This window comes from Thermobia domestica, chromosome 3, assembly GCF_964235325.1.
Source record: "Thermobia domestica chromosome 3, izTheDome1.hap1.1, whole genome shotgun sequence".
NCBI lineage: Eukaryota > Metazoa > Arthropoda > Insecta > Zygentoma > Lepismatidae > Thermobia > Thermobia domestica.
Genome location: NC_137456.1, coordinates 253,218,572 through 253,231,287, shown reverse-complemented (window position 1 = coordinate 253,231,287; position 12,716 = coordinate 253,218,572). Strand labels below are relative to the sequence as shown.

The 12,716-nt window shown below is 31.3% G+C and overlaps 1 protein-coding gene across 4 annotated transcripts in view; it reads left to right on the top strand.

Moving 5' to 3' along the window:
- Positions 1-12,716, top strand: part of LOC145681022 (transmembrane protein 117-like) — a 483,227-nt gene that overhangs the window by 453,853 nt on the left and 16,658 nt on the right. Inside the window, exon 11 of one of the 4 annotated variants that reach the window (XM_081752315.1) lies at positions 11,589-11,625. The exons of the other annotated variants lie outside the window; for them this stretch is intronic. Within the exon in view, the coding sequence (XP_081608441.1) occupies positions 11,589-11,625 (37 nt within the window). The remainder of the gene's footprint in view (positions 1-11,588; positions 11,626-12,716) is intronic. 4 annotated transcript variants of the gene reach the window in all.

Below are 12,716 nucleotides of genomic sequence, written 5' to 3'. Positions count from 1 at the left end.
GTGATTGGCCATGCTAGTAAGAGTCAAAATATTAATATAAAACATAATATACCTTTTTTTTAAAAACTGTAACGCTATATAGAACATTTTTGTTTTGGTGCATAATAATTATAAAAATGTTAACAATTCTTATCAGAATTAAAGAAATTACAAGAAAGTGAATAAATAACAAAATTGATCAGGAAGTTGCGGGAAAAAATGTTAAATAAAAGGAACAAATTTAATAGCAAATCTATATTGCATGTAACATTTATAACCACAACTTTAGTGGGATTTAAGCACAATATTGACTATAGAGGTATCTGGAATAGCCAGATTACTACACCTAATAGCTCAATATATAATGAGCCAAAAACTGATTTAGTGAACTTATGAGGGACTTTGACTATCAGTGAACCTTCAGTGAAAATTTAAGATTTTTTTAACTTCCTTCATCATGTAGTTGTAATTTACTGCAATGGATCGTTTGAAGCTAAAATATTTAAGACCCAACTTGAACACCTTCTGTAATAATGTTCGTGTTTACAAGTTGTTAGCATGGTGTCCAATGTTCTTTGTCTGCATGTTTGATACAGTGTTTGTTTATTTGGAGTTTATCGTATTAAGACATTAGCTTCTTACTGGAAATTGAGCCTAGAACTCTCGTACCAATTACAGAAATATTAATTTATGCTACTTGCAGGAAACAAGACGAATACCGGTTGTTCTTGCTTGAATACAATTTTTGCTTTCAGTATTCAAAATTACCGTTTCTTAACATAAAATCCAATTTTATTTTAATTGAATATAATAATTATACCTAGACCTTACCGCTGTTCACGTTATTATTATTATTATTATTATTATTATTATTATTATTATTATTATTATTATTATTATTATTATTATTATTATTATTATTATTATTATTATTATTAAAGCTGAAGGTTTAAAATTTTATTCTTCTAGTACTTTTACCTCTTTATATTATACTTACAGTGATCTCTTTTCAAATAACAAAGTTTAAATCTGTATATTCAGATCCAGCGATTTGAGTATAGAGAATGTGATTTGTTCTTCGTTTGTTATGATACGAGGAATTTTTGTAATATTTATAATTTAACTGTGTTAAATACCTACTATATCGTTTTTTAACATGCAATTTCATTCCCATTCGATGATGGACAGGTCTAGAAGGTAACGCCTTCTCTGGGGCCATGAGCATTCATTTATTGGTAGTATCATTGGGAAATGGGTGTCAGGATATATTTATCTGGTTAGTCACATAGAAGAAGGTGACCTGAGCATGTCATGTAATTTCTATGATGAAATGAAATGCAGTAAGAGAACATAAGGAAATATGGTAGTTGCGACGAGGATGGTAATCTGATCTGGGGACTACTCAGAGCGGGTTCAAACACCTGGAGCCCTGTTAGTAGAAACTAAAGGGGTTCACTGATGAACTTATGTGTAATGGATAAATAGATCGTAACAATATATATGACGACGGATGTTATAGTGAGCGGTGGCCCGATATATATATATATATATATATATATATATATATACAAGGGCGCATCCAAGGGGGGGTAAGGGGTTATAGCCCCCCTCCCCCCCTTGACGCTCAGGTTTACACTGGATAAAATGGGCTTCAATTCAGCTTTACACTGGATAAAACGGCAAATTATGGTTTAGTCTCTCCCTTGATCATATCCTGGATCCGCCAATATATATATATATATATCTTGAATTAGTTCTTGATTATTTTTAAAGCAAATAAAGGAACATTAAAATTATAACTAATTGAGCGTATAGAATACATTTCAAATTTAACACAATACTAATTTTTATGCGTTCCTGTGAAGATGACGACCAGCAATTTTTAACTTCCCCATCTATATTTCTGGCATGTTAGTCGAATATATTTCCTCAGAAGATTTATTTAATTAAGCGAAATTGCGAAGATATTGGCTATTTACATTACAGGGTATAGCGCTTCAGCAGCACAAATTTAATTATAAAAATCCATGCATTCCAGTACTTCAAGCAGTACAAGTATCTACGGAAGTGTTATACATCTATTTTCTATTTATTTTATATGATCTAGAAGTGACCAGTATATATTACCACAGTCAATATAAACTGGAATACCGAGGATATTGGTTATTAAAAATGAATCTCTGCTTTTAAGCTCTATGCCATATAATGTGAATAGCCAACATCTTCACAATTTAGCTTCATTATATATACTGAGAAAAGGCATTTGAGTTACATGCCATAAATATAGATGAGAAGTTAAAAATTGTTGATCATCATCACCAGAGGAATACATAATGGCCAGTATTGCACATTAATAGAAAGAGAAAATTACTTTTCGTATATATCATCAACATAAGTATTCCGATATCATCATAGATTCTGCCACATGAAGAACTTCCATACATTGTACGGTCCTCAGCTAATCCCTTCGTTTACACATAAAGATTATCTTCTTTATTATCCTTATTTATTTCATTTTCTTCTTCTCCTCCATCCTTTTACCTCAACTGTACCTTTTACCACATTTCTCATAAAACAATTTCTTTTTAATCGTCTAACTAGTTTCCTTCTCTCATTTTAACCGTCTTCGGTATATCTGTTTTAAGATATGATATGATACATGTTTATATAATTTATAAAAAAATATATATAACCTGCATCCAATTTCATATTTTATTGCACTAAACTGTTTCGACAATTTCTGTTGTCTTCGTCAGTTGTTCTGGAAAACACAAATGAGCTTTTATTTTCAGTTCTCACAATTTAATTTATCACTTTCTTCATGTGCAAGTTGAAACATGATGAGGTTTAACTCTTATTAACGTCAATTCCTTGTACTCGAATAACTCTTTTTCGAAAACAATTCATTTGGTAGGTTGTTTGGATTGAAGTTTCAGTAGTGAGGCTCTATGAGGTGTGGACCTATAGCTTAAAATGGGGTTGGAACCACATAAGGTTCCATCGTAAATCAAACCCGAATCTCCAGCACCAAGGGCACGCAAGTGTGAATTACTGCTGCAAAGAGTATGCACTTCAACTTTTAATTTTTTTGTTTGTAACGTCACAAAAGAAGCTCTAGTAAAAGTGTTTACAACGATAGAACGTTCAAAATAAAGAATTATTTGAGTATAAGAGATTTACGTTAACAAGACCTTAAACCTCACAATTTTTAAACTGGATACACGAAAAAAGTGCAAAATAAAATCTTGAGAATTAAAAAAAAAAAAAAAAAAAATCATGAGAGTTTTCCAAAGCTATTGACGAAGGCAACAGACATTACTGAAATAGTTTAGTGCAACTAGATGTATTTGGACGCATTTATGATTTTTTTCTTTCTTTCTTTTTTACTAATTATCTTTGGTATAGTTAATATTTTCCCAACTTCGGATAGCATTTCTTAATTTTGTTTTCCGTTAACCCACCTAATTACATTTATTGCTTGTCATGTCCGCATACAGCGCACTGTAGCTTGTTGTTGTTGAATTGGAAATTTAACGTCTCTTTCAGCACTGAAACTATATGAGACGTGGATCTACAGTCTAACATACGATCCGAATCATATAATCTGCCGGGAATCTAGCCCGGATCTCCTGCACCGAAGATAACAAGATGGAGCTCAGGGTATAGTAGGAATAGTAAAGATTAGATAGTTATTAATTATTTATTACAAATTACTATTTATTTGTTACAAGTCACTAGTCAAGCGTGTTATTTATTAGTTACTAGTCATTTTTTACAAGTGTCACAAATGATGGAAATATATTTCAATCTGCCAACAGAACTCTGAGCTACGTATGAAAGAATTGTTAGTTAATTATGATATTTATGTTTGCGTGTTGCTACAGATACTAATGTTGAGACTGTACATGTATATATTTGAAGCGATTATTAAAGGATATAATTCTAATATGATTGGTTTTAACTATCAGATTCTTGGATACAACAGTTGTGCATGCTATTCTTTAATCTAAAGCGCTCTGAGATAAAGGAATTTAACCAATTAGTACAGATACTTCAGCTAATAAGGCTTTTCTGTGGGAAAGTATAAAGGTGGAGTCCCAACAAAATTTTCGTACTGGCTTTTCTGGCTTTCAGTTTAATTAAGCTCAGTTCAGTTTAGAAGAGAAAATATTCCGTTCTCATTTAAAAAGGTGCTAGGACAAGACTATATATATATATATATATATATATATATATATATATATATATATATGTGTGTGTGTGTGTGTGTGTGTGTAATTCTGTACTCATGTAAATATAATACTTAACATGAACGCTTAATAAATATTTTTCCTATGTTTTACTCAGCAATACACAAAATATTCTTGTCTTCTCGCTAACAGCGCATGTAAATCGACGGAATAATTATTTAAAATGACTGACTACCTAATTTCTCCTTTATTGCAAAAGTAATATAATTGTTGTGAAAGAAAATAAAAGCGATTAGTCGATGGAGACTTTTAATCAGCTTCAATCTATTGCCTGATGCTGATTGATCAGTTGCCTAAAATCGTACGTAGACCTTTTTTTTTTTTTTTTTTTTTCTCGTTGTTCCAATGAATGAAACCCATTATAGCTGAGCTTTAGGCCGGTGTGCCTGTTGTGATTGTTGTCTTCTTCTAGTATTCTTATTGCTTCCTTGACTTTTATCTCATAGTAGTCTAAACAACTTACTAGCAAAGTGATTTCTGAGGGAGAGATGTTATGTCGTTCAGGTATACTATGTTGTGCCAATTCTGTTTTTTCTATTTGAGGCAATTTAATATAATCTGAATGTTTTCTGCGACCAATTTCAATAGTGCTCCCAGTCTGTACGATGTAGGTTTTACAACATTCACATGGAATACGATACACTTCCGGTGTCCTAAGATCAAGATCATCTTTAACTGAACGTAGTACGGCCCCGAGAACAACTATATTCATCAAGACAGGAAAGCTTGAGTTCTTTCAAATATGAGATCTGTCTGACGAAAATACTCATTTCCAATCGTGAAGAGTAGAATTTCGCTAACCGTCGAGCCCATTCTAGACTCACAGCTATATGACTCGATGTTAACAGGAGCGTGTTCTTTGCGACCCCTTTTTAAGATTCTTCGAAAAATTGTTTGGGATGACTTTCATCAGCTTGGAGCAATTATTTTGCCTGTTTAGAAACTGGTTTTGTTTTCCCCAATAATTATATTATCAAAATCTTTCATCATCAAGATTAATCCTAAAGTATACCAGTACTATCTGCATACCAGTTGACAAAATGCTCTTATAGATAATCTGTTGAGTTGATATTAAATTATGTCCATGAGACTTCCAAAGTAGATGACTATGTCACATCTATATTATGACTTATATTTCAGAAAGATAAGTAGATACGTTGCATACTACTATCCCACATGCCAATTTGCAGCCTATAATTCCTAGATTTGGCCCAACATTACTACCACAATGATTCCGTAAAGTTAAACAGTAAATTCTAGTACATATAGGGTGTACCGAGCACAAAAGTATCAAGTCTAATTTCCAAAGTTGAAAAAGAGAGACATTAAGATTGTACAGTACGCTTAAATACATGGAATACTGTGTCGTATGTGATAAGAGTTATTTGCAAGAAATGGACATGTATCTTTTAAGCTCTGATATAGGTAAGATGTGTATCTTCAGATGGAGATCTTATAGATGGAGATCTGTATTTTCGAACAGAGATCTTAAAGATGGAAATGTGTATCTTCAGATAGAGATCTTATAGATGAAATATGTCCAAAAGGACCAAAAATATACTTGATTTCTTTGTGCACTTAACACTTTATATATAAGACATTCAAAGTACCTTGGAAATTCTGGGAAATTCCTTGTAATTACAGAACTCAACTTTTAATTTGAGTCGTCCAGCTTCAAACAGCTCTTGTCCATTTACAGAAAATCCCAGAAAACTTAGATAAATGTAAGATCTGCATACTTTGTAAAACTGGAAATATTTGAGGATGTTCAAGTTTCTCACATGAACACAGTGAAGTATTTCCAATTCTACAAAACATGCAGATTCCACATTTTCCCTAAGTTTTCTGGGATTTTCTGTAAATGGATAAGAGCCGTTTTGTAACTGTACGACTCATTTGTTTTTGATTATTTCTGTAGTATGTCCCTTAAAAATGTAGAATATCATTGTTATTCTTTTAAATAATATGTTACAATTCTTCATCAAAAAAACGTTTCTTTTTCAGGGCCAAAGAACTTATGTAATACAGTTCAAACAGGTAGAAAATTATACATTAACACACTTCTACTCATGTTGTTTAGCTTACTTGGTCACTGCTGACATAATTTCGGCTTTTCAAAATCATTCACCACAAGAGTTCAATTTTTAAACTTGGAATAGATAATTTGCGCATAAAAAAAACATATTTCAAAGACAGAGACAGTTTAAACAAAGATTGGAATATTGCTATATTGAGTTTGATTGAACAGATAAGAACAATGAGACAAAAAAAAAAAAAAAAAAAAAAGTGCTGCAGTTTTGTTCCACTTAAAAATAAAAATAACATAATTCTATATTTCACAAATAGTAATTTTAAGGTCTTGAATTCAACACTTGATTTTGTAACTACCGTACAAAGTGAAAGTACAGATCTTTGAATAATCACTTAAATGAATATTTTATTCTTTGACAGTAGATAAGTGAATATTTCTTTAATTTAACCTATAATGTTTATCATAAATTTTAGTATCTTGTTTGTCTTGGATGAGGTGGGTCACGGTAGTTCTGGTGCATGGGGTCCTTGAGCTAGCGCCAAGTGTGCTTTTTGGTGGACAAACATCGTGTACGTGGATTTTCTCGGGATCCTCTCGTTTCCTCCCAATTTCTTTATTCCACCATTGTATTCATTTCTCATCATCACTGTCTCCTTTAGCCTAACTGGCATAATCGTTGGACATAAAGCTTAAAAATTTCATTTCATTTCATTTCTTGGACGAAGCCTCAAAAACTACTACTTTTTTCATTCTTCACGTTGAACTTTTTCTATTGTACTTCCTTTCTTTTCACTTCTTTTTATACTTCATTCCGGAAACTATCCTTTGATTTCGGCCGTTTTCCGGTAATTTTCAAGTGCAGGATTCTTAGGCAAGAATTTGTTAGTTGCATGCCTCTATCAATCTTTATTATTACAACTGTTAGTTGTTCTTATTTCGGTAGATGTAACAAATATGTTCTTTTTTCCCTAGCGTCTATACGTATAGTTAGTGAGTTGAGTGTGTAGTAATGGGGACATGCTAGTTGTGGTGTTAAATATTTTACAGAATAGGAGATTGTGTAAGTGTTTGTGTTGTTATAAATAGTTCATTTGGAGAAACAATAAAGTCTTATGTGTTTATAGACCTTTCTATGAAGAATACTTTTAGCTGAATGAATCATAGCTGAAAAATATTTTCCCCAAAGAGGATTCTTCTTTTGTTTAACTTATATTTATCTTAGGAACACTATTCTTCTTTCCACACGCTACAATTAACTGAGTGGAATAATAATTGTCGAAATTATCAGTACCAAGTTTAAAAATTGAGCACAACGTTAGCAGTATTATACGCGTGAGCAGTATTATACGTTTAATTAATGTGTTTATTGCGCAGTATCACCAATCATTTTCAAACATGCTTAAAGCACGCCAATTAGCACGCTGTAAAGATATTAATGGGTGCTTAAAATTTCTTTTCATTTGAACAGTATGGATGGGTTGTAGTTGATTTAAAAATTTAGAAAAATCAATTAAGAAAATAAATTAAGAGAAACAACAGCTCATATAGATTAAAGAAACTTCTTCGTTTTGGAATTTGGCAGAATGTTAATATTAAAGTTCATTCAACTGTTGTTACACATGGATTGTTTGTTAATTACAAGTATCCTTTTTCTGCTAACAGTAGTAATTTCCATTCGTGAGCTCTGGTGGATATTTTTACTAATCCTTTGTTTTTTTTTTTTCTGCTTTATGTTACACTTATATGCTTTATAATAGCCCCTACAATGAAAACAGTACAAGTTTTAAAGAAAACGTGAACGTTTGGTTAGTCAGATTGGACGTTAACGTCTCTTTCAGCTGCCAGGTTATATAAGATGGACCTACAGTATAACGTGGGATCCAACCACACGAGCTTCCACCGGGAACCAGTCTTCCGTAGCAAAGGCGTGTACGTAATGCTTATAGTCATGAGAGAACTCTAAAATGTCAGCGTAATCTAGAGAATTTAATTTTATTCTTTCCACTTGTCGTACCAAATAATAATAATAATAATAATAATAATAATAATAATAATAATAATAATAATAAATAGTAGATTGTAGAAAACAAAACTTTTCAATGTTTGTTTAAATGAAATTTTGATTACAATTCAAATAAAACTAAAGTTAATGCATTTGGAGAAATGTATTTGTATTTCACAGAACATTGAACTATTGAAAAAAACAACAATTCAGGAATCAACTCTTCTTACATACTGAATGAAAAACGATAACAGTATGAACGTCTTGAAGAAAAGTTAACAAGAGCTGAAATATTCAATAAACAAACACCAACAGTAGCAAAGATGTTATTATTTATTACTTTTCTAAGTATATTAAAAACGTAACTCAATTGGAATAATTCTCCCTTCCTCTTTAAAAAGTAAACAAGAATTAACATTGCATTAACATTGAAGAAGTAATTGCTATCTTTCCTATCGCTATTGAAGTTTTTAAACTGAAAATTCTGCTAGTATTCCAGCGAAAATTTAATAAATGGTTGAATATTTGAAATTCGGAACTTCGCAATAAGAACCAAGCCAGTTCAGTTTGTTTCTATAGTATATGGCAGTGTTTGTTTCAGTTACTTAAAGAAATTCATAGGAATCGATAAAAATGAGAACAGTTTGAATAATTGTTTATCAATTATTTAATATTTTTTATTTACTTCATTTTTTTCAATTTTTCCTAAGTAATGTTCTCGGTTAGCTCACCTAAAAATACCTAGGTGCACAGAAATATCTACTATATATATATTTTTTAAATTATCATACTTTTTAGTGTTGTAGTTCTCTGTAATTTGTATCGTGGAAACAATAAATTACTGTATACAAATATCATAGTTATGATCCAATTTCCATTTTCGATATTTTTATTATTCGAAGGGAAAAGTATAAATTAGTTCATTTATATCTGAAGTTTAATATCTGCTTCCAGTTTCACTATGCCACTTATATTACAAAGTTTACTTCTACCTGTATACTTTTCGTTTCATTTGATTATCCAAATTACTAATGCCAAAATTACTCCTACTGGAACTTTAATATTGTCTGGTGATACGCAATCAGGGATGTATATACCTCATGGTACATGGTAAAACTAAATTGAGAGTAAATGAATCTTGATATGTCTCTGGAAAAAATTGACACCAGACAGAAAATGGTAACAGAACAAGAGATTGACTTTAATTACTACTTGGTCTCTTTATTATTACCTTGCTCATTGGCTCTACTTACTACTTGATCTCTATTATTACCTTACTAATGACTCTAGTTACTATTTGATCTCCATTACCTTGCTTATTGACTCTAGTTACTACTTGATCTCTATTATTACCTGCTTATTGATTCTAGTTGCTACTTGATCTCTGTTGTTACCTTGCTCATTTGCTCTACTTACTACTTGATCTCTTTATTATTGCTTCGTGTATTAACTCAAGTTACTACTTGATCTCTATTATTACCTTGCTCATTGATTCTAGTTATTACTTGATCTCTATTATTATCTTGTTTATTGACTTTAGTACTACTGGATCTACATTATTAGTTTTATTGACTCTAGTTACTACTGGATCTCCATTATTACTTTTCTTATTGACTCTAGTTACTACTTGATCTCCATCATTACCTTGCTTATTGACTCAGTTACTACTGGATCTCCATTATTACCTTGCTTATTGACTGTAGTTACTACTGGATCTCCATTATTACCTTGCTTATTGACTCTAATTACTACTTGATCTCCATTATTACCTTGCTTATTGACTCTAGTTACTACTGGATCTCCATTATTACCTTGCTTATTGACTCTAGTTACTACTGGATCTCCATTATTACCTTGCTTATTGACTCTAGTTACTATTTGGTTTCTTTTCATTACCCTCCTTACGTGTCAATTCCTTCGTAAGTTCAAAGTTACAAAAGATTCTGTTCTTGTAAATATCCAAAGGAAAAGTCTGAAGAAATCCCGTTTTACTTACCTGTAAAACATAACATGAAGATACATTCATTAATTAAAGAATCAATATTTTCAAATTTATTAGATTATTTCCAGTCCATCTCTCAAGTACGAGTTTTCTTAAAGAAATCTAATTTAAGAGAGAGGAAGCCCAGACATATCCGAAGCGGAAAGGATAATATAAATATGATATCAACCTTAGTTTGTTTCTGATACATATTACTTTTGATAAAAATTAGCTATAGCCATATAAACTAGTAATAACACGCTGTAGGAATTCAAACATCTGGACAAAAGTTAGTACACAAAATTAATATTATGGATGTATGCCAAACATGTTACATACTGTGTTGTAAAATATGCAATGCTCTCCTTAATATTATATATAACCATTCCAGTGGCCAAACACGCAGCTGTTCGGGTAGGTAGTCGACCATATAAATGCTGTATGTCTGAAGTATTGCATATCACATGTTGATTTTGGCGTAGGTGGGCAGTGGTCATTGCCGGAGCATGACTTGGGGTGAGACACTGTTTCACGGTGATTAATAAAAATTAGATCCGGAGACGTAACAGGTTAGGGTAGAAGACATGCACCAAATAGAGCAAATTGGTTGCACTATTGGAAGTGTGTATTATTCTGCTGGACGGTGGAATTCCGCAAAGTGTCCGTACAATGTCAAGGGACAGGATTGACAGCGTAATAGATATACGATTCGATATTCATATGTCTCTGAAGACATGCTGCATACTAAATATTGTTTCCATAACCAGATCAGTATGTTTAAAACAGAGGATTTCAAGAGTACAGTATGACATTACCTAATATACAAAGAATGGCAAAATAGAAGGAAAAATTTTGCTGACGAGGAATTTTGAAAGAAAAACGTCAAACCGCTTTTGCAGTTATTATCTTATATGTTTATCTTTCAGGTGGAACAATATATATATATATATATCATAAAAATATTGCTTGTAAATAATTGACATTGGGTTTAACTAGCCGGATCACAAAATAATTACCATGAACCGGCAGTTCAAATTTATTGATCTGACGTAAATAATATTTATCTCAGGTAATATGCTGTTCCTTTAGCTTTAACCCATATTAAAAGAAAAAATAACTTATAAACAGTATTTAAGATTTATTTATTAATTCAAAATAACATATTAATAGTCAAATTATAACAGCTACTTTAAATGAAGCTGTTAATTTAAAATTAATTTATAATTTTCTATATATTTAAAAGATAATATACTGTATATGAAAATTTATATAATAAAGATCAAGTTTGAAACAGCTTTATAATCCTTTGCGAAGTACTTACTGTATGTGTTATTTTGCTTTCAGAGGAAAAGGAACAGTCAGAACGAAGTTTCCAACAGAAGTATGTATGAAGCTTCTTACTATAAAACTTGATTAAACACGACAAACGCACATAAACACATAATTGAAACCAAGAATTTACTTGATAAACCATTATTGAAAAGATTCTTATTACTAATTTATATAGTTAATTATACCAACAGGTCAACAAAGAACTGCAAACCTCTGCGCTAAACATTTCGTAATGAAACTGAGAAATAAAGAAAAATGATCTTGATTTCAAGACTTTTTAATATTTACTCTTCATTAACTAATGCATTTCTTAAGATGAGGTCTTTGAGGATTTGGTGTATTCAGTACAATAATCAAATAATGAAAAAAACAAAGGGCAGTATCAAAACATTGGCTTGGTAGTTGTCTAGTATTTAATACAAAACATTGGTCAGTCAGTGGCTTCGGGATATTGATTGCCTCCTCACAATTTGACTGACTCCCAATTATTAGGCCATACAAAAAGTTTAAATTAGATCTTTACGAAGTCCAAATACTAATACTGCCTTTGTTTGTCTTATTTTCAAAATTTTGAAAAGCAACAAATCCATGGAAATCCACCTTTAATAATTTCTATGGAAATTAAACTTAAATCAAAACTTTTGTGCATTATTGGTATCACTAAAAGCGTTTCCATGTATTTGTCTCTGTAACTTTTTTTTTTTAACATGATGTCACCCTTAGTCTTTCGAAGGAGACAACTTCTTTGATTATCATATATTTGATAGTCGCGATTGATTTTATTGGCTACAAATAGATTAATTTTATTTTGAAAAATAATTTAGCCGAAGAGTTATGAGTAAAATATATTTTCTTATGGAAATAATTCTCCATAGCTAAAATCTTGAATTAAGAACCTGACATAGTAAAACTAATTCAAAATTTATCGTTTTTCTTTTGCTTGTTTATTCATAAGTAAAAGCAGATAATGAAATGCCACTTACCACAATCATAGATAATGTTATTCTAACTAACTAACTAACTAACGCTATGGCCTATGGAACCCGGAGGTTCAATGCCGCGTTCACAAAAGCTCTCCACTGACTTCTATCCTTAGCTAACTGCATCCAGTTTCTACTTTGTATTCCAATCTCTGCGAGA